The sequence below is a fragment of the Monodelphis domestica genome, chromosome 4 (genome assembly GCF_027887165.1).
Source record: "Monodelphis domestica isolate mMonDom1 chromosome 4, mMonDom1.pri, whole genome shotgun sequence".
In the NCBI taxonomy this organism is placed as follows: Eukaryota; Metazoa; Chordata; class Mammalia; order Didelphimorphia; family Didelphidae; genus Monodelphis; species Monodelphis domestica.
Window position 1 is genome coordinate 412,983,244 of NC_077230.1, and position 21,102 is coordinate 413,004,345.

General features: G+C 45.4%; 1 protein-coding gene across 8 annotated transcripts in view; it reads left to right on the forward strand.

The window, feature by feature from the left end:
* MORN1 (MORN repeat containing 1) overlaps nucleotides 1–21,102 on the forward strand; it is a 262,334-nt gene that overhangs the window by 227,614 nt on the left and 13,618 nt on the right. For 7 of the 8 annotated variants that reach the window (XM_056795982.1, XM_056795980.1, XM_056795981.1 and 4 more), the window contains one exon: nucleotides 6,214–6,284. The exons of the other annotated variant lie outside the window; for it this stretch is intronic. In XM_056795982.1, coding sequence (XP_056651960.1) covers nucleotides 6,214–6,284 — 71 coding nt within the window. The remainder of the gene's footprint in view (nucleotides 1–6,213; nucleotides 6,285–21,102) is intronic. 8 annotated transcript variants of the gene reach the window in all.

The window sequence follows — 21,102 nt, forward strand, 5'->3', positions numbered from 1 at the left end:
GGAGATAGCATTGCTAGTGTTTGTGAGTCCCTCACTTGAATTCTTTAAGCAGGAACTTGAAGCCCACTTGTTAAAGCTGTTTTTAATTTGAACCCTCAGCTTACTTCAAACCTGGAGATATGGCAACTGAATATCCAGCACAGTCAAACGGGCCTAGGCACAAGGTAGCCCATCTCCCACCTACATGTTTTTGCTCTAGCTGTCCCTCTGCCTGAATGTTCTTTCTCCTATCCTCTACCCTTGGAATCCCTAGTTTCCTTCAAATCAGAGCTCAGACACCACTTCCAACATGAGGGCTTGTCTGATTAAGTCAAGGGGCATTGTTACCTTCTCATGGAGAGTGATTACAGATACCAATTCACATAGTTCTAAAATGTAAAATGCTTTAGCTATGGCCTTAGGCCTATAGAACCTGAGTGTAGGCTGAGTAGCATAGGTAGATAGATAGATAGATAGATAGATAGATAGATAGATAGATAGAGATATAGAGAAAGAAAGAAAGAAAGAAAGAAAGAAAGAAAGAAAGAAAGAAAGAAAGAAAGAAAGAAAGAAAAGAAAGAAAGAAAGAAAGAAAGAAAGAAAGAAAGAAAGAAAGAAAGAAAGAAAGAAAGAAAGAAAGAAAGAAAGAAAGAAGAAAGAAAGAAAGAGAAAGAGAAGAAAGAAAGAGAGAGAGAGAGAAAGAAAGAAAGAAAGAGAGAAAGAAAGAAAGAGAGAGAAAGAAAGAGAAAGAAAGAAAGAAAGAAAGAAAGAAAGAAAGAAAGAAAGAAAGAAAGAAAGAAAGAAAGAAAGAAAGAAAGAAAGAAAGAAAGAAAGAAAGAAAGAAAGAAAGAAAGAAAGAAAGAAAGAAAGAAAGAAAGAAAGAAAGAAAGAAAGAAAGGAAGGAAGGAAGGAAGGAAGGAAGGAAGGAAGGAAGGAAGGAAAGAAGGCCTTAGGCCTATAGAACCCGAGTGTAGGCTGAGTAGCATAGGTAGATAGATAGATAGATAGATAGACATATAGAGAAAGAATAGATTGATTGATTGATTGATATACCATAGATACAGACACATAGATAGGCATGTAGATAGGTAGATGGATGGATAGATAGGTGGATAGATAGATAGATAGGTGGATAGATAGATAGATAGATAGATAGATAGATAGATAGATAGATAGATAGATAGACAGACAGACAGATGCATGGGTAGGTGGATGGATAGACATATGAGAGAGATGTACCATAGATACACAAACACATAGATGATAGATATAGCATAGACATATAGATGGATACATAGATAAACATGAAAGGCAGACATAGATTGGTGGGTAGATAGATGGATGGATCAATTGCTATTAGATAAATATATCATTGATACCCAGATATATAGATGGATGGGTAGCTAGATTGATAGAGAGAGGAAGAGATGATAGATCGATAGATAGAGTATTTATTAAGCTCTTACTACATGCCATGCACTGGCTAAAGTCCTGAGAATACTAATCAATGGGAAGACAGTGGTAGAGAAAATGGCCAGCCTGGGCTCTTCTTCAAATGGAAGTTCTGAGAAAGAACTCACCAATCAAAGGAGAAGGCCATGGGGCCATCTCCAGAGTGAGAAGGCAGCTGGGGTAAAGGTGGAAATTTTCAAAATGTAAGTAGAGGGCTAGCAGAAAATCCTGGGCCCTACTTTCAAGAGCTCCTCCTCTCTTCCCCCCCACTCTACCCTCTCCAGCTCACATGGTTCCCACAAGGGAGTCCAGGATCCTTTGCTCTCATTTCCTCCCAAGCCCCGGACTGGCGCCTTGAAAGAACCATTTCTAAAAAACAGATCCAGCTGTTGGAAAGACCATAAAATTCTGATGCCACAAGACACCAAAAGGGTAGCCTGGAGTGGAGCTAATAGAATCCATAGATGCTATTGTTTTCCCATTCTAATCAGTGCCTTTAAAATCAACTTATGCACAATACGTTTGAACTCTTTTCTCACTCTGGGTTTATTTTCTCAAAGCCCTTGGGGTTCTGTAAAAACTCTTAGGATGCTGGTAAGCCCTTTTATTTCTCTTAAAGCTGGAAGAGTGACAGGCTTTAGTTATTCTTAGTGCTAAATTATTTATCTTCCTTCCCCTTCTAGCCCATACTTCAGGATCTTTAACTTGACTCCTGGGATCCAGTAGAGGCCTTTTCTCCCCATTCAAAATGAAGCAATTTTTAAATCTTTTGTCTTTAATTTTTTATCACCAAAACTATAGACCCGGAGTTTGGCTACGAAAGCCTATTAAAGGTGCAGGGCCTGGGCTAATTTTGAAAGAAGTTTTCCCAGGTCCTTAGAAAGCCTCCTTCCTGTGCCACTGGCCTTTTGTGTTGGTTTGAGTCTGGAGCTGGATTCTCCCAATGATATGGACAGCAGCAGCATGGAGCTGGGGAGAGAGATCGTTACGGCATGTGGCAGGGTCCTATGGAAATTCCATAGCTGAACAAGCATCTCTGGGAGATTTCTTGGCATCTTTCTGGGCAAATGATTCAAGATGAAGCCTAGCTGCACATAGTGTGGCTAGGAGGAGGGCAGTGAATCATCCCAAATTGGGAGTCTTCACAGTTGCCCATAAATTTGCCTAGTGGGATTGCTGGTAGGATTAGAGTCAGGAATTTATAAGTCTCAACTACAGGGTGCTCTTCTGTCCCCTAAGAGAAACCGGTACAGGGAAACTGTGATCTGTCCTCATAGTAAGAAGAGATTATTCAAGAAACCCACCTTTGCTGTCAATATGGAGGTGGGGGACCATGGCTGTGGAATATGATAGATGGGTTGCTATGTCAATGGAGTTTACTTAAATGTTTTCTTTGTTTCAAAGAAGAGTTGAACATGGTGGTTGGCAAGGGAGTTAAGGGGGAAATGACTATGGTACAGAAACAAAAGGCAACAATAAAATGTTAATTTTTTAAAAAACAGACTATTCAACTTGTACCTCTGTGAGGCTGAGTTGGTTGCTATAGTTACCAGGATGTTCTCGAAGAGATAAAGCCAGTAGAAAAGCAAAGCCGATGATTGCAGTGTAGACCCATCCAGATAATTGGAGTAGCATCTGGTCCCCGGCTCAGAAGGCATCTCCTCATTGGCCAAGTATCTCACACGGCCCATTGGCGTACACTTTCTCAAGCACCCCCAGCCATGGTGTAGATTCTGGATCCGGATGGTGGTCCAGCCTTCTTCTGGGGTGGGAGGAAAGATGCAACAAGTCCCAATGCAGAGACAGAACGGCTTGATCTTCTCCCTCGGTGAACTTGTGCAAAGGATGATTGGATTTATTCAATCCATTTTTCTATTTAAGGGAGGAAAAATCATCTTCCTTCCCACAGCCCATACTTACGAACTCTTAAGTGATGACATCCCAAGCTTTACTTGTCAGGATTTAGCCGTTCAAAGTGATTACCATTGTTCAAGTGCCTTCCCCGAGCCTCTTGTCTGCCAGAGAGCAGCACATCAGGGAGAGGATGAGAGGGCCATGTCGGAGATCTGATTAGAGCATCGAAAGATGGGAGCATCTCAGCGCCACTGAAAAAAGGGCCCACTGAAAAGAAAATGGGACAGAGCCTCAGCCAGCACACGTGCCCACTTCAGATGGCCTCCCCACCCCCCACGCCACTGCCAACCCCAGCCCAGCAAGGCTTCTGGGCTCTGCTCACTCCGAATTCAGAATAATTGGGTGAAGGGGATGAGGCTTCTTTTTCCTCCAGAGGTTTTCCCATGGTCCTGATGCAGCCTGTATCACTGGGCTACACTCCTCCAGCCTGCTCTGGGTTTATTTACTGCTAAAGAGGAAACCCGACTCCTGTAAAGCTAGATTCAGTAGCATCAGCTCTTTTCTGAATGGTTCCTAATTTGTGTTATTTTCCCATTCTTCTTACTCAGAAGCTTTTTTTCTTTGCAAGCACAAATCACCCCCTTCCATGTGTATTTTACTCCCTGAAACTTTGACTCCATCTTCTCAAACAGTCACCCCAAAGGGGGCTCCCCTCCCAATGGCTGCCACCCTCTCAGGACGCTTTCCAAACAGGGACCTGGAGATCTGTGAATTTGATCTTTCAAAAAAGGGTGGGTGCGGGGGCAGCTGGGTAGCTCCGTGGATTGAGAGCCAAGCCTAGAAATAGGAGGTCCTGGGTTCAAATGTGGCCTCAGACACTTTCCAGCTGTGTGACCCTGGGCAAGTCACTTGACCCCCATTGCCTAGCCCTAACCACTCTTCTGCCTTGGAGCCAATACACAGCATGGATTCTAAGATGGAAGGTAAGTGTTTATTAAAAAAAAAAAAGAAGGGGGGGGGGTAGATGCCTAGAATTGAGTTCTTGGCATTTAGGAAGTATTTTTAGGAGAGAAAGAAAGCTTCACCTGTTCATGGGCATGTGATATGGCTAATGTGCAAGTTCTCGGTCATGCTCACATTCGCCGGCAAGTCATATTTATCTGCTGTGTAATTTTCCTGTTACCTGTCATACATTCGTGTGTATAAACATGACTGATGTTCATATCTATATGTACACACATAAATGATACATGTATGTGTGTATCTAATAATGATAGTGCTTGAATATCCCTTTAAATTCTGCAAATTGCTTTACAGATATCTCATTTGAGCCTCACAATAACCCTGAGAGGTGGCTGTTCTAATCTTCATTTTACAAATAAGGAAATGGAGGTAGACAGGAGGTGCCCAGGATTGCACAGATAATGAGTTTCCGAGGCTAGATTTTAATTCAGGTCTTTTTCCTGACTTGAGATCCATTTCTCTCTGTCTCTCTCTGTGTCTCTGTCACTGTTTTTCTTCTTTCTGTCTCTGTCTCTGTTTCTTTCTCTTTCTTCCTCTATATCTCTCTGTCTCTTTCTGGTCTCTGTCACTATCTTTCTTTCTGTCTCTATCTCTCTGTTTCTTTTTCTCTGTCTTTCTCTGTGTGCCTCTCGTTCTCTATGTCTCTGTCACTGTCTCTGTTTCCCTCTGTCTCTGCCTGTCTCTCTCTTTCTTTCTGTCTTTCTCTTTCTCTCTTCCTCTATGACTCTGTCTCTGTCTCTGTCTCGGTGTCTCTTGTCACTGTCTCTCTTTCTTTCTCTCTCTGTCTCTGTCTGTCTCTATCTTTCTTCATCTCTGTTTCTCTGTCTCTCTGTGTGTATCTCTCTCTCTCTGTGGTTCTGTCTCTCTCTCTCTCTCACCCTCTGTCTCTCTGTCTCTCTCTATCTCTCTGTCTCTGTCTCTGTCTCTGTCTCTCTCTGTGTCTTTCTCTTTCTCTCTACCTCTATGTCTCTCTGTCTTTCTGTCTGTCTCTGTCTCTATTTCTCTGTCTCTGTCTCTCTCTGTGTCTTTCTCTCTTCCTCTATGTCTCTCTGTCTTTATCTCTGTCTCTGTCTCTGTCTTTCTCTCTTCCTTTATGTCTCTGTCTTTCTCCATCTGTCTCTGTCTCTATCTCTTTCTCTCTCTGTGTACATATAGAAGGGCAACTAGATGACTCAGTGGATAAAGGGTCATTCCTGGAGGCAGGAAGACTTATTTTTCCAAGTTCAAATCTAGCCTCAAACAGTTACTAGTTGTGTGACCCTGGGCAAGTCACTTAATCCCAATTGGCTAGCCCTCACCACTCTTCTGCCTTGGAACTGATAGTCAGTATTGATTATAAGGCAGAAGGAAAGGGTTTAAACACACACACACACACACACACACACGCACACGCACACGCACACACACACACACACACAGTGGGTCTTCAGCCACCCCATATGTGCATATATCCTTCAGGGGAGTATTCACAGTCTCTGACACACTGCTGAGCCCTAGTTCTTCCTGCCTGGCCCCCAAACCAAGCTGGAAACGTTGCTGAAGACCCATGTAGAGTGCTCCACAAACGTTCATCCGGTTCACTTACTTCTCTTCTTGGGAATGAGCTCACCCCAGAGATGACCCCAGCTGGGTCTGGACAGAAACACTCAGCTTCCCATTGGGTTATAAGAAGAACCGTCCTGGGATCAGTGCTGCCATACTTGGGTACTGGTCCTAGTCCTAGACCCAGTTCTGGCCCAGACTTGCAATGTGGCTTCTGTGACCCCAAATCAGTGAGGGCTCTCTCACCTGTAGAATGGGCTGGTCTCAGGGTTTCCTGAGCCACCAACATTTCCAACCTCAACGTCCTTGGGCTTTCAGCTCTCCTCTGGGAGTAATGGATTTAATTGCTGTTTCCCCTTGTAGGCCTAAATCATCGGCCCAACGGAGTGCAAGCCAATCCCCATCACCTTCAGGTTCTTCGTTGCCATATCCAGGTAAGCATGAGTAGAAATTCAGATTTCGGACCCATATTTTTGAGAGGGGCTTCCCTCAAACCCCCCCTCCAAGAAAAGTCTTCTCCGAGGCCCTAGACGTGCTCTTTGGCACTTGAGGGGTCCACGAGCACGAGTTCTCTCTGGGAGGGTAGAAATCTGTCCTGGTGGCTCCCAGAGCTGCAAGCCACAAGTAGGTGTTTGGAAGCCTTGTTTCCAGCTGTAATTTCATGATCCCAATAGCCAGGGCATGATAACCATTGGAAAGATGCGCCGACTGCTTATTTCCTCTGAATGTGTCCCTAAATGTAAAGTTTATTTAGGCAGTGGGACCACTGCATAATCCATGGCAAGGGGTACAGTCTGGGCTTCCAGAAGTTCAGAAGGTCTACAATGAGCTCTTGTGGCTCTCTGTGTGGACTATCCGCCTTGTGGAGTGGCCAGCACTCCTGCCCACCCCCAGCACGGCTTTGATGCTATCTTAGGAGCTGGTTTGTGTTCAGCAAAGGCAAGTTCATACTGGCATTGAGCAAACAGAATAAAGAAGACACTGAGTCAGCTTGCCCTTCATCGCCCCCTTCAACCTAAAGAGTGGACCTTTTCCTTCTTGGATCATCTCTTTGCCTCCAAGCTCTTTTAGTCATCTTCATTCAGTCTCGTGTTCTTAGGGGTCGTGTCTGGTGGGCTGGCCACCATCTTCAGCATCCACGGCATGGTTTCTTTCGCTTGGTTCAGAGAATCCAAACCCACTGAATTCAATTCAGCATACGTTCATTAAGGGTCTACTGCATATACCAGACACTATGCCAAGGTTGGGGTTGGCAAGGTGGCAAGGACCAAAACAAAACCATTCCTGCTTTCAGGGAGCCATTAGAGAGGTGGTGGGGAGGGAAAGATGACATGTCTGCAGAAAAGTGAATGCCAACAGCTGGGATGGGGTGGGCTTTCATAGGAGATGGCACTTGAGCTATACCTAGAAGGAAGCCAGAGGGTCCATGAAGTAGGGGGAGAAGAGGGCATTTCAGGCAGGAGGGATCACCACTGAAAAAAAGGCATGGAGGAGGAGAGGAGGAGGAAGATGAAGAGGAGGAAGAAAAAAGAGATCAAATAATATTTACAGGGAATAGCTAATAACCCAACAGACAGGAGCTGTGTATGAAAGATGGTAACATGTACGGATATTCTGTGAGCAAATGTGAGCTAGACTTTGGAGGGCATTAAATCCCAGGCTCAGGATTTTGTATTACTCCAAAGGCAATAGGGAGCTGATGAAGTTTTTTTTGTTTTGTTTTGTTTTTACAAAAATAGCAGGTAAGTTCTATGTTTTCACATGATTACTTTGGCAGTCATTTGGAGGACAGCTTAGAGAGAGGAGAAACTGCAGGCAGGAAGACCCATTAGGAGACTGTTGACGTAGTCTCAGGAGGGGTCATGAGGGCCTGGACCCAGGGTGCTAGTTGGGTGAATAGGAAAAGGAGACCAATGCAAGAGACATTGGGCAAACTTGGCAACTCCTGGGATATGAAGGAGGAGAAATCGAAGAATCAAGGATGACTCCAGAGTTATGAACCTGAGTAATCTGAAGGACAATGATGTCCTCAACAGAAGTAGAGATGATTGGAGCAAAGGTAGATTTGGGTAAACATAGTGAGCTCCAGACTTGCCCTCTAGATGGGCTGCTTGGGCACGGGGGTAAAAGAGGAGTCTGCTTTTCTTAGCCACTTGGCCATACAAAGAAAGACCCAATCAGATGTGAGGAAACTCCTCCAGAAAAATGCCTGGAGCTTCTGCACCCTTGACTGGACTAGGTGGACTCCCTTCTAGCTCAGGAGCTTCTGTGACACGAAGATGAACACACAGCATGTTCAGACACATTGCTACAAAAGAGGGCCCTCTTTCCTTCTTTACCTCGATGACCTCTGCAGAGCTTCCTTCATTGCTGGAAGTTTCATTGGCTGAAAAATATACTGTGTCATATTCTGAAAATGCGTTGGCCCCTGAACTCATCTCTAATCATAGCTGCATGTTAATGACCCCCAAATTCATAAACCTTTACCGAACGATTTTCTTTAAGCACAATTCCATTAGCTTTTATGGCGACTTTATGGTTATTGATGAGCTCACAAATGTCCACCCCAAAAGGGGAGCTGTAATGGCAGAAGGTTCATGAACAGATCCTCCCAGACCCAGGGTAGTAACTGATGATGGCCCCGTTAAAGACCGAGGCAGTTCAATGACGAAGGCTACTCAGCAGCTTTCCAAGATGTGGTCCCAGGGAAGTCAAGAGGAAGTGATTCCCCATGGGTCCCCAGCTTTATTTCTGGTCAGAGCCGCTTAGGACCCAGCCCACAGGGAGCCTGGAGACCAACCTCTCATTTTACAGATGAGGAATTCGAGGTACAGAAAGGTTAAGTGTCTTGTCCAAGGTCATCCCAGTAGAAAGTAGCCCAGAGGGAGGATGGGAACCTAGCTAGGTCTTCTGACTCAAAAGTCAAGGCTTTCCTCTATTTCATTGTTCAGTCATTTTCAGTCCTACTTGACTCTCTGTGACCCCATTTAGGGTTGTTGTTTTTTGATGAAGAGTATGGAATGGTTTGCCATTTCCTTCTCCAGCTTATTTTACAGATGAGGAAGCTGAGGCTAACAGGGTTGAATGACTTGCCCAGGATCTTGTAGCTGGTAAGTGTCTAAGACCAGATTAGAACTCAAGAAGATGAGTCTTCATAAGCTATCCACTGGACCACCTGGCTGCCCTCTGGGAACATGAATCAGCCAATTAATTTTCTTTGTGGCAGAGCCTTGATTCATACCCTAATGATACAGAGATCTGGGTTAGGCTCTATACCCAAATAATTATGCAGACAGCCTGCTGGGGACCAGCTCTACAAGGAGGAACTAATTAATCAGCCATGGAAATCAAAGGTCGGGAGGGGAATTAGTCAGAGCCTGTAGACTAATGAGAAGTGGAGGCAGGGAGAGTGCCTGTATACCAAATCCTTAGACAGTAGAGCAAAGGGCCTTACAGGGAGGTGATGTCAGGCAAGCTGAGTCACCATCCACCTGGATTCATGGGGCCCTTTTCCTCCCTGATCTCAATGCTTTGGCTGAGACACAGACGAGAAAGGGGTACGATGGAGCCCTTGCCTTCCTGCAATCTAGTGTATAAGGAAAACTATGAGGCACGAAGCTGACAGAGAAAGCGAGAAAAACAGGGCAAGGGAGGAAGCAAGAGCCAGAAAATCAACACTGGAAAGGGTCCAAGAGACCATCTTATCCAATAAATCCAATGACCACAATGGATCCAAAGAGTGGGAAAGAACCTATCTAGGCCTTCACTACCTCCCAAAGTAACTCATCTCACAGATGAGGAAACTGGTACTCGGGAATGTCAAGTAACTTGTCCAAGGTCCCACTGCCCTGAATCCAAGGTCAGAGAATCCTAGATCTCAAGCTAGAAGGGATCATTTAACAAATTAAGAAACTGAGCCCCACGTGAAGGTCTCATCCAGTCCCTCTGATTCCAGAGCCAGTGCTCTTCCTACTCTATCACACTGTTCTCCAATCCTTCTGTCATCTTTGCCTCTGAGACGCAATCCAGTTTGCTTCTTCTAAAATGTGGGGTCTATAACCCCAACCATAGTTCTAACCCAGCAAATGACAGCACTCCTGGTTCATAACACTACGTATCACTCAGTGCAGGTGAGGAAGACAGAATTTGGGGTTCCAGTAGCCAGATTTCACTGAAGACTCTAGAAATTGCAGAAATTGAAGGTCCCAGGTCTTTTCCATAGAAGCTATTGTCCTCCCATGTCTCTCTCCCAAGCCCGGAAATTCTCATTTGTCCTTTTGAGTCCCATTGGGCTCATTTTGGTCCACCCTCCTAGTCTACCAAGATCCTTTTAGACAGGAAGAAAAATGGGGCTCAGAGAAGAGTGCCCAAGAGTACCCAGGACCTAGATCCTCTCCAAGTCTGGAGCTCTTTCCAGGATAGCTCTTTGTCCATCCTCTGAGAAGGCTTCCTGGAGGAGGTGAGGCTTACTTGAATCTTAAAGGGTATGTAGAATTTGGATGTGATGGGGATAAAAATCACTGGGAGTGAAGGCAATATCACGAGTAAAAGTCCAGAGGTTAGAGTAAGCCTGATGAAGAACAGCTAGGTGGCTCAATGGATGGAGCAACAGACCTGGATTCACAGCAGTGACTCTCATCTGCTCTTACTCCTCCACTCTACTCAAGAAATACCAGTGGCTCCCTATTTATGACCTCTAGAATAAAATAGAAAACTGGTCTTTAGAGTCCTTCCCAACCTAACTCCCACCTATCCATCCAGGCTTACTATACCTGTTGGCATGCCCTTTGGTCCAACCATTGGCCATTCTCCTAACATCCCTCATTCTTCTTTGCCTTTGCTTTTGCCCAGCCTGTTCACTATGCCTAGAATTCACCTCTGCCCTTTAGTTTCCTTCAAAATATCAACTCAGGCGTCCCCTCCTACATGAGAACTTCCCTGATCTTCTACTCCCCCACAGCTGCCAGTGTGTGCTTATCTGTATGTATGTTATCTCCCTGGATAGAATGTAAGCTTCTGGAGGGCAGGTGGCATTACATCATTATCTTTCTACGATGCCTGGTACATAATAAGTGAAGCCAATAAATACTTATTAAGCTCATACTAACTTATAAGCATTATACTAAGAACTGATGATAGGGACAGCTCAGTGGCTCAGTGGATAGAGAGCCAGGTCTGGAGATGCTTCCTAGCTGTGTGACCCTGGTTAAGTCACTTACCCCCAATTGCCTAGTCTTTACTGCTTCTTCTTCTACTACTTCTAGCTTCTACCTTGGAATAGATACTTATTATATATTATAAGAATTAAGGATGAGGTAAGGATTTAAAAAGAAAAAAGGGGGGACTGAGAATACAAATGCAAGTGTAAAGACAGGCACTGCCCCCTGGGAACTGATATTCTTCTGGGGGAAAAGGGAAAGTACTAAATGATAAATCAGAGTGAAAGATAGGGGCAGGTCCTCAAATGGAGGTCCCAGAGAGAAGGGAATGGAAAGAGAAGATAACTGAGACATGGTGGCAAAGTTGGGACAACAAAGGTGCTCTAAGAGTAAACACAAAATTCTTATATTGGTTGATTAATAATTAATTGATTAATAATTAATAACTGCTTAATCAGTTAATTAAGGAAAAATGCTCTGGAGTCTTTCTTAGATTCCTCCAAATTTCCAATGGATTTCCATCCTCTGGCTGGGACACCCAGGCTACTATTGTTCACTTCCTCTCAGTCCAGGGGGATGCCCATTCTGTCCATGACTGACAGGCATAATCAGCAGGACTTGCTGGCCAGAAGGGAACCACTTCCCCCCTTCCCACATCCCTGGCCACCCTTCCTGGGGATGGGCTAGAAAGGGGAAGGAGGCCCCACTTGGTGGATTTCTTAAAGATTTTGACAGGAATTTTCCCAGCCTATGAGAAGACTTAGCAACCACCATCCGGTTTCAGGATCTCCGGCTTCTAAATTGCCTTTGCTCCCATCAACTTCCTGTGCTGAAGGACAACAGAGCCGAGAAATTTCCAAAATAGAAAATGCCTGGAGGTGGCTGGAATCCGGGTTCAGATTTGATGAGTTTCCGATTGTTACCCTCAGACTCTCTCCATCAGTTTATGAGAGGCATGGAAAGCTTAGACACTAAAAATAGAAGGAAGGGCCTGGGACCAAAAAGGAGGAGAAGATATTGGAAAGCAGTTTCAAATGCTGAATACTAGGAAAGTCTACACTGTCTCTCATTTAAACCATTACCCCTCCCTCCGGCCAGGCCCACTGGACTCTCCAGTGTATCTATTTTCTTTCTGGGGGGAATCCTAACCTTCAGTCTTAGAATCCATACTAAATATTGGTGCTAAAATGAGCCAGAACAATTCTGAGGGACTTATGAGAAAGAACACTATCCACATCCAGAGAAAGAACTGTGGGAGCGGAAACGCAAAAGAAAAACAACTGCTTGATCACATGGGTCGATAGGGATATGATTGGGGATGGAGACTCTAAATGATCATCCTAATGCAAATATTAATAATAGGGAAATCGGTCTTGATCAATGACACATGTAAAACCCAGTGGAATTGCACATAGGCTACAGGAGGGGGAGGAAAGAACACAATTCTGTAACCATGGAAAAATATTCTAAATTAAATAAATCTTCTAATTAAATACTGGTGCTAAGACAGAAGAGTGATAAGAAATAGGCAAAAAGGGTTAAATGACTTGCCCAATTGGGGTCCCACAGTGAAGAAATCTGAGACCAAATTTGAACCCAAGACTTCTTGTCTCCAGGCCTGGCTCTCAATCCACTGAACCACCCAGCTGCCTCCTCTCCATTGTTATCTTAATTCAACTTCCCCTGCCTTATTATTTCCCAATAGGGATCCCCACTTTCCAGCACCCCATATAGATTTTTTTCCATCTCACCTATAAATATAGACATTGGTTCTTTAGATAAAGGTTGACGTGGTCCTTAAGGTATAAACCAGTTCTCAAGCCATTGGCTCATTCTCATGCCGCTCCTGGAGTCAGAGCCTGGAGAAGCCCCTTCCCTATTCCCCTCCCTTTGTGCCTACTCGCTTGCCTTGGGTCACACAGTGTGGATCTGAGGTGTCTGGGCTAACCCTTTGTTCCCTACTGGCTTGTTCTCTTCTGTTCTTTTGAAAACCATCATCACAGCACAGTGAAGACATCCCTTGATGGATGCTATCATTGCGTTGAATAGTGGACAACCTGAACGAGGGTTTGAATGAAAGGAACTTCAGTATGCTCTTGGAAGAAGCTAAGTGAAATTGTGTGTAGGCACCTCTAATCAAAATTGTTAGGGGGCTATTAAGTGGCCCAGAAATGAAAGGTTCTGGGTTCAAATTTGATCTCAGACACTTCCCAGCTGGGTGACTCTGGGCAAGTCACTTCACCCCCAATGCCTAGCCCCTACTGCTTTTCTGCCTTGGAACCAATATATAGTATTGATTCTAAGATGGAAGATAAGGGTTTAAAAGAAGAGAAGAACCTATCCAGTGATCAGATACTTCCCAGCGGGGTGACCCTGGGCAAGTCACTTGACCCCCATTGCCTAGCCTTTACCACTCTTCTGCCTTGGAACCAATACACAGTATTGTTTCCAAATATAGAGGGTAAGGGTTTAAAAAAAAAGAAAAAGAATTGGTAGGGAGAGAGGGACCAACGAAGGTGGGGCAAGCAGGGCTTTGCCCCTGGGTACAAAATGTAGAAGACACTAATAGCACTAGTAATTCAGCACAGGAATAACTGAGCTAAAATGGGAAGCTTCCAAACAATATTTCCTTCTCTGCCTCACCCAGGTGAGCTCCTTCCCAACCAAACCTGACTGCTCTCTGTCCCTGAAGCACCCTTAGGTGCGTGTCCTGGGGTCTCTCTCTGCTGCCAGCACCACAGGATGGTTGCCCGACATCTCTTCCTTCACAGGGAAAGGTCTGAAGGCTCCCTGGCCCCTCCCTTCATCTCCCGCCTTCCCTGAATTTGTCTTTAAGCCTCTATTTGAGGGCATCCTCGACACTATTCGTCCCCAGCTTGTTTTCTGCACATCACCTGGCATTTCATCCTTTCCGTCCTCCCGCCTCCAGGACAGACTGTGCCCAGCCACGCCGGGCATCCACCTGCCCATGAAATGATCCCAAAGCGGCACTTCAAACAGTCTTGCACCATCCCCATCGGCCTTTGGGCCAAAGATGCCGGAGTTGGTTTGGTTTTGAGAATTCTGGAAAGGAGCCTCTAATTACTATTCAGGAAGCTTTAGGTGAAGCCACTGGGAGCGTCTCTCACCCCCTTAGCAAGTCCTTGGTGCCACCTAATTAGGGATCATTTGACATTAGCTCCAAAATAGACTTCAATGTAGCTTAAAGCTTTTAGCTCAACATCCTACAGGTTTTCGTTATCGGAACCGAATGACATCAACCTGCCCCCACCCTCCACTCCCCCCACCATGCCAGCCACTTTTAGTCAACCAGAAAAGATTTCCTAAAGTATAAGAAAGTATGTGTGGGACTATTCCCTCACTCCTCCCCCCCGAATAAACCCCTTACTTTCTGTCCTAGTAACAGCCCTAAGGTGGAAGGGCAAGGACTAGGCAATGGAGGTTAAGTGACTTGCCCAGGGTCACACAGCTAGGACGTGTCTGAGGTCAGATTGGAACCCAGGACCTCCCATTCCTAGGGCTGGTGCTCTATCCACTGAGCCACCTAGCTGCCCCTGTGTTGGGCTATTCTCTCCCTTTTTAGGGAGGGACTAGCTTGTTCTTTGCTCATGATTTAGGAGGTCTTAGTAGGACAGTGTAGTAGCAGAATCTTGGAGCTGCCCCTGCCAATGGATCATTACAAAGCATCTCAAAAGGGCAGAAATCAAAACTGTATGAGCAAAGGGGCTCTCCCACGGGATACAGCGTGAAAGGTAGGCAGGGGGTGGAGATTCCCACACTATAAGGGGGTGAAAGTCCCCCCAACCACCTACCACGACAGAGCTAAAGCAGGGATTCCCCAAATTCTCCCGGGGGGCTGGCTGATAGCACCACACTCTTACCCTGAGGGCTGGGCCAGGCCTTGGCAGGGAGATTGGAGGCTAAATAACACAGCTCCATCCTGGAAGTGGAGGCAGGGACTCAGTGGCCACAGGGAAGGAGCAAGGGCAGGAAAGATAGCCTCAGTGCAAACACAGGACTTTCTACACCACAGACCCACCCTTGAAAATCCAAGCCCTGGCAGCTGAGGAAGGTAGCCTCAGGGCAAAGCACTGCACAAAAAGCATTACAGATCTACCTGCCCTCACTCAGGACTGTGACTAGGAAGGGAAGATAGAACCAAGGCAAAGCCCTGCAAGACAGAAGCTAAGAAAGAGATGACCACCAACATGCAGGAATCCCAAACATCCAGCAACAAAAGGAATAAACAATAGCCACGAGAAAGAAAGAAAGAAAGAAAGAAAGAAAGAAAGAAAGAAAGAAAGAAAGAAAGAAAGAAAGAAAGAAAGAAAGAAAGAAAGAAAGAAAGAAAGAAAGAAAGAAAGAAAGAAAGAAAGAAAGAAAGAAAGAAAGAAAGAAAGAAAGAAAGAAAGAAAGAAAGAAAGAAAGAAAGAAAGAAAGAAAGAAAGAAAGAAAGAAAGAAAGAAAGAAAGAAAGAAAGAAAGGAAAAAAGCTCCTGACCCTGGAAAATTTCTATGGAGAAAAAGAGTAAAATATAGAAGCAGAGGGTAGCTGGATGGCTCAGTGAATTGAGAGCCAGGACCAGAGACAGAAGGTCCTGGGTTCAAATTTGGCCTCCAACACTTCCCAGCTGTGTGACCCTGGGCAAGTCACTTCACTACCATTGCCTAGCCCTTACCACTCTTCTGCCTTAGAACCATTACCCAGTATTGATTCCAAGGTGGAAGGTAAGGGTTAAAAAATATATATATAGAAACAATAGGAGAGACTGAGAAATAAGCAAACACATCCAAACTCCCCCCCAAATATGGAAACTGGTCACAAACTCTGGAGGAACTCAAAAAGGAGTTCAAGAACCACATAAGAAAGATAAAAGAAAAATGGGAAGAAAAGTGGGGAAAAGAAATGAAAGTAATACAAAAAAAGAAAATAACAGCTTCGAAGACAAAACTACCCAAATAGGAAAAAGAGGCACAGAAATCAAATGAAGTAATAAGCAAATTGGAGACCAGAATTGACCTGCTGGAAGCCATGAAAATCAGGATAGACCAAATCAAAAAAAGAAAATCAAAAAATCAAAGCTGTTTAAAGACTATAATTGGGCAAGTAGAAACTCATGATCTCATGAAACAGCAAGAAATAATAAAGCAAAATCAAAAGAATGAGAAAATAGTATGGCAGGGGACAAGGAGAGAATGAAAGAAATTTTACTGAATTTATCTTAGAGTGGTATAGGGAAAACAGTGCTAAGTCAAAGAGGCATAGATTCAGATTCTGCCTTGATTACTTCTGGAACAATTGACTTCATCTCTTGGGACCTCCGTTTCTGCATTTATAAAATGAGGGAGGGAAGCTAGGTGCCTCAGTGGATAGAGAGCCAGGCCTGGAGTCAGGAATCTCTGGGTTTAAATATAGCCTCAGATACTTCCTGACTGTGTGACCCTAAGCTAGTCACTTAACCCCAATTGCCTAGCCCTTGCTGTTTTAGAGTTTTATTTTGTTTTTATAAACCCTTGCCTTCCTTCTTGGAATCAATACTGTGTATTGGTTCCAAGGCAGAAGAGTGGTAAGGGTAGGCAATGGGGGTTAAGTGACTTGCCCAGGGTCACCCAGCTGGGAAGTGTCTAAGGTCAGATTTGAATCCAGGACCTCCTGTCTCTAGGCCTGGCTCTCAATCCACTGAGCTACCCAGCTGCTCCCCCCTTAGAGTTGTTTCTAAGACAGAAGATAAGGGTTTTAAGAATAAGTAAATAATAAATCAAACAATAGAAATGGACTAAATCATGGGCTTTTAACCTGGCTTCCATAAACTTGCTAATTTTTTTTATTAGATAGAATTAGTTTCTTTTTATAATATTATGCTTTTTGTTTTACACATTGAGAAACGTTATTTCAAGATGGGGGTCTATAAGCTCCAGCAGTCTGCCAAAGGGCTCCATGATACAAAAGAAGGGAAAAAAAGGAGCCCCTTCCTTCCAGCTCTGTCTGCTGCAATTCTAGGATCATTATATTATTGTTCAGGACCATCGCCATCATCATTATTGATTAAGCAATTACTATGTGCCTGACACTGTGCTCAGCCCTTTAGAAATATTATCTTGTTTGATCTTCACAACGACCCTGGGGGGTGGGTGATATTATTATTCTGATTTTACAGATGGGGAAACTGAGGCAGGCAATGGTTAAGGGACTTATTCCAGCTAGTAAGCATCTGAGGCTGGATTCGAACCCAGGCCTTCCTGATCCCAGGCCCACTGTATCACGTAGGTGCCTAGTTAGGCTCTTCTGAAGTACTCGTCATCTTCCAGTAGCTTTCATCATTCCTGTTCCCATCCTCCTTCAGTCTGTATCCCCTGGCCTGCTCCCTCGCTTTGGTCCCCTCCAGGCATAGCTCTGACAATCCACTGACAAGCGTTTATGAAGTGCCTGCTGGGTACAGTTCACCATCTCTTCCCAAAATCCCCAGAAGCCTACCGGCTTCCTCCCCGTGGACCCTCCCTCAGCCGGGTACCAACATGTGTCTCCACTGCAGCATCGGCTGGGCCAGACTCCCTCCCAGACCGTGGGAGGCCGGAGAGAGGAGCTGCTGTTCCCAGCTTCCTCTGAGCTGCCCAGTCCCAGGAGGTTTTGTGGGCTGCTGCGGCCCCCCGGGAGGAGGAGGAGGCGCCAGCCAGGCCCTCAGGACAGGGAGGCAGGAGAGCGGAGTGAGCGGCGTTGATGGGAGTCATAAAAGAAGCAGCACTAAGAAGACAACATTCCATAACACCCCGGTGAGAGCTAAGAGCTCCGGCCGCTGCTCCACCTTCTGTTCCCCTTGGGCACGGGGCTCCCTTCCCACCCACCCTGCTTCCAGCCCAATCCATCCCTGGGCTCAAAAAAAAATTGTGACCCCTATTTCAGCACCATCTGTTTCTTTTATAATACTATACTTAAAAAAACAAACAAACAGGGGGCAGCTGGGTAGCGCAGTGGATGGAGAGCCAGCCCTAGAGATGGGAGGTCCTGGGTTCAAATCTGGCCTCAGATACTTCCCAGCTGTGTGACCCTGGGCAAGTCACTTGCCCCCATTGCCTGGCCCTTACTGCTCTTCTGCCTTGGAATGGATACACAGTATTGATTCCAAGAGGGAAGAGTTTAAAAAAACAAACAAGCTTACCTTTTGTCTTAGAATCAACACTGTGGATTGGTTCCAAGGCAGAAGAGCAATAAGGGCTAGGCAATGGGGTCAAGTGACTTGCCCAGGGTCACCCAGATAGTAAATATTTGAGACCACATTTGAGCCCAAGATCCATCCTTAGGCCTAGCTCTCAATCCACTGCGCTACACAGCTGCGCCCAATATTATACTTTAACAAAATTATTTTATTGATTAATTAAGAAAAATTTTCCGTGGTTACAAGATTCATGTTCTTTCACTCCCTTCCCCCCACCCTGTAGCCGACGCGCAATTCCACTGGGTTTTTACATGTGTCATTGATCAAGACCTTTTTCCATAGGATTACTATTTTCAGTAGAGCGATCATTTATTTATTTGCTTGTTTTATTTTTTAATAATTTATTTAATTAATTAATTTAGATATTTTCCAATGGTTCCATGATTCATGTTCTTCCCTCCCCCCATTGTCACCGAGCCATTCCGCTGGGTTTTACATGTGTCATTGATCAAGACGTATTTCCACAATTTTTTAAAGTCAAAAGCAAGACCCTTCCCCAGTGGCGGCAAGGACGCCGGTGGGTATGTCTGAGTCCCTCCTTAGGAATTCTCTCTGCCCTTCTCTTCACCGCTGCCCCCTCCTCGACGCCTCTCCGGAGGAGCCCAGCCCAGGTCTGCACCGCGGCTCGCTTCCCAGGCTTCCCCGTGTACTGGAGCAGACACGAGTGACAAGGCTCCACTGGACTCCGGCTGGAAGGCCCCCGAGCCTTCCCTCTTGCCTTGGTGAAGCGCATTCTCCTTGGGGCATGGAATCCTCGAAACGCTCCAGAGCTCTGCAGGAATCCTGGGCTGCGGTCACGTTGACTTTTTACCCATGAACACAGACAGGCTATTTCAAAATGGCAGGCGTCTGGTGGGCTCTGGGTGGAGGGAGGAGGGCCGGGCCAGGCCCTGGAAATGCACGGGCCAGATTCCCCTGGAACGTGGTTTTCCAACAGGACTTGGAAAAACAAGTCCCTCAGCACATCTCGGGCAAGATGAAAGGGTGGCTTTTCCTGGCAGTTCCCCGGCGGTGCGAGATGCCAAGCTGAACTCTGCTCTTGGCAGGGGCGTGAAGTCTCCCTCTGGGTCTGCCCACCACCCTGCTGGAGGCCAGGCTCCCTTAGCTGCCCGCGTCCCTGAAAGCCCCAGGTGCCCTGGTGCCGTGGAGAGGGCGCCTTCTGGGGTCTTTCCATCGACGCCTTCCAAGAAAGAATGAAAGAAACTCAAGCGACGTTGTCAAAATGGCCCTCTTTTTAGTTTTCCCATTTTTAATGAATAAGCATTTATTTTCTCTCCCCAGCCTTAACGTAAAATAAGAACAAAACTGTTTCTACCACGCAGGCATAGTCAAGCAGAAACAAATTCTCACCTTGTCTGGCTCCCAGAGTTCCGTGTTTTTGAGTCCTTCGCTTCTGTGTCCAGAGGCAAATGGCCTGTTTCCATCCTCAGTCCTCTGGAATCGTGGCAGGTCGTTGTGGCCATCAGAGCTCCTCATAAGCCTCTTGAAGGTCTTTAATCTTACGGCATTTTTGTTATGGTATAAATTGTTCTGTTTACTTTATTCTGGTTCTAGTCACTTTTTTTTAACCCTTACAATCATCTTAGAATCACTACTGTGTATTAGTTCCAAGGCAGAAGAGTGGTAAGGGCTCAGCAATGAGGGTCAAGTGACTTGCTCAGGGTCATACAGCTGGGAAGTGTCTGAAGCCAAATTTGAACCCAGGACCTCCTGTCTCTAAGTCTGACTCTCAATCTACTGAACTTCCCAGCTGTCTCCCTTTTCACTTTGTTTTGTATTCTCTCTTTTTAAACAATGCACACTATCTTGCAGGCTGGTGGTTCAGTGAATTGAGATGTCAGACCTAGAGATGGGAGGTCCTGGGTTCAAATGTGACTTCAGACACTTCCTAGCTGTGTGACCCTGGTCAAGTCATTTAACCCTCTTTGTCTAGCCTTTTCTGCTCTTCTGCCTTGGAACCAATAAAGAGTATTAATTCTGAGACAGAAGAAGATTTTTTAGAAAGCGAACTGTCTTTGTTTCCTGACCACATTCCACAATTATTTCCTCATTTCCCAAAATTCCCTGAGTGCACAAACTGTCCCATGGAGTTGTCTGAACTTTGGTTTGCATTCCTCATACTCTTGCAGCTTAATAAATATTTATTGAAAGCTTCCTAGCTGGAGGGGCAAGCTAGCTCAACCTCCTCACTTTATAGAAGAAAAGGGAAACAGAGGCTGAGCAGAGAGGAAGTCACTTTCTCAAGGTCACTTAGCTTGTAAATGGCATACCTGGAATAGGAACCTGGATTCAAATTCAGAGCCTTTTCTCCGTCCGTTAGGCTGTCACCCAGTTAACAAAAGATTGCCTGGAATTCTGTCTTCTGATCTGGGTGTCATGTTTTAAATGGGTATTGACACATTTTAGCATGGCCCAAAGAGGGCAACCAGGATAGTCAGAGTTCCAGAGACTACGCTAAGAGATTTAATGGAAGGAACTAAAAGGGAATTGGCCTGGAGAAGAGAAGACTGGAGGCAGCAAGAACAAGCATGATTATCTTCAATATTTGAAAAGTGGTCATGTTTAAGTGTGATTAAACTTGCTCTGATGGACCCTGGAAGGGAAGAACTAAGATCAGTTGGGCAGGCGAGTGGGCGTTAAAAAGATCAAAAGTTAGGCTGGACTCGGGGACAAACTTCCCAACAGTCAGAGGTGGTCACGAGTGGGAAGTCACAGGCTCTCCCTCCCCAGAAGTCTTCAAAGACGGGCTGGATGTCCACTCCTGAGGAGGTGCCCAGGAGCATTCTAGTACAGGTACAGACTATGCCTCTAAGATTCCTTCCAACCCGAAGACTGAGATTGTGTGATTGCAAGATTGGAAGGGAATTGAATTGGAGGATT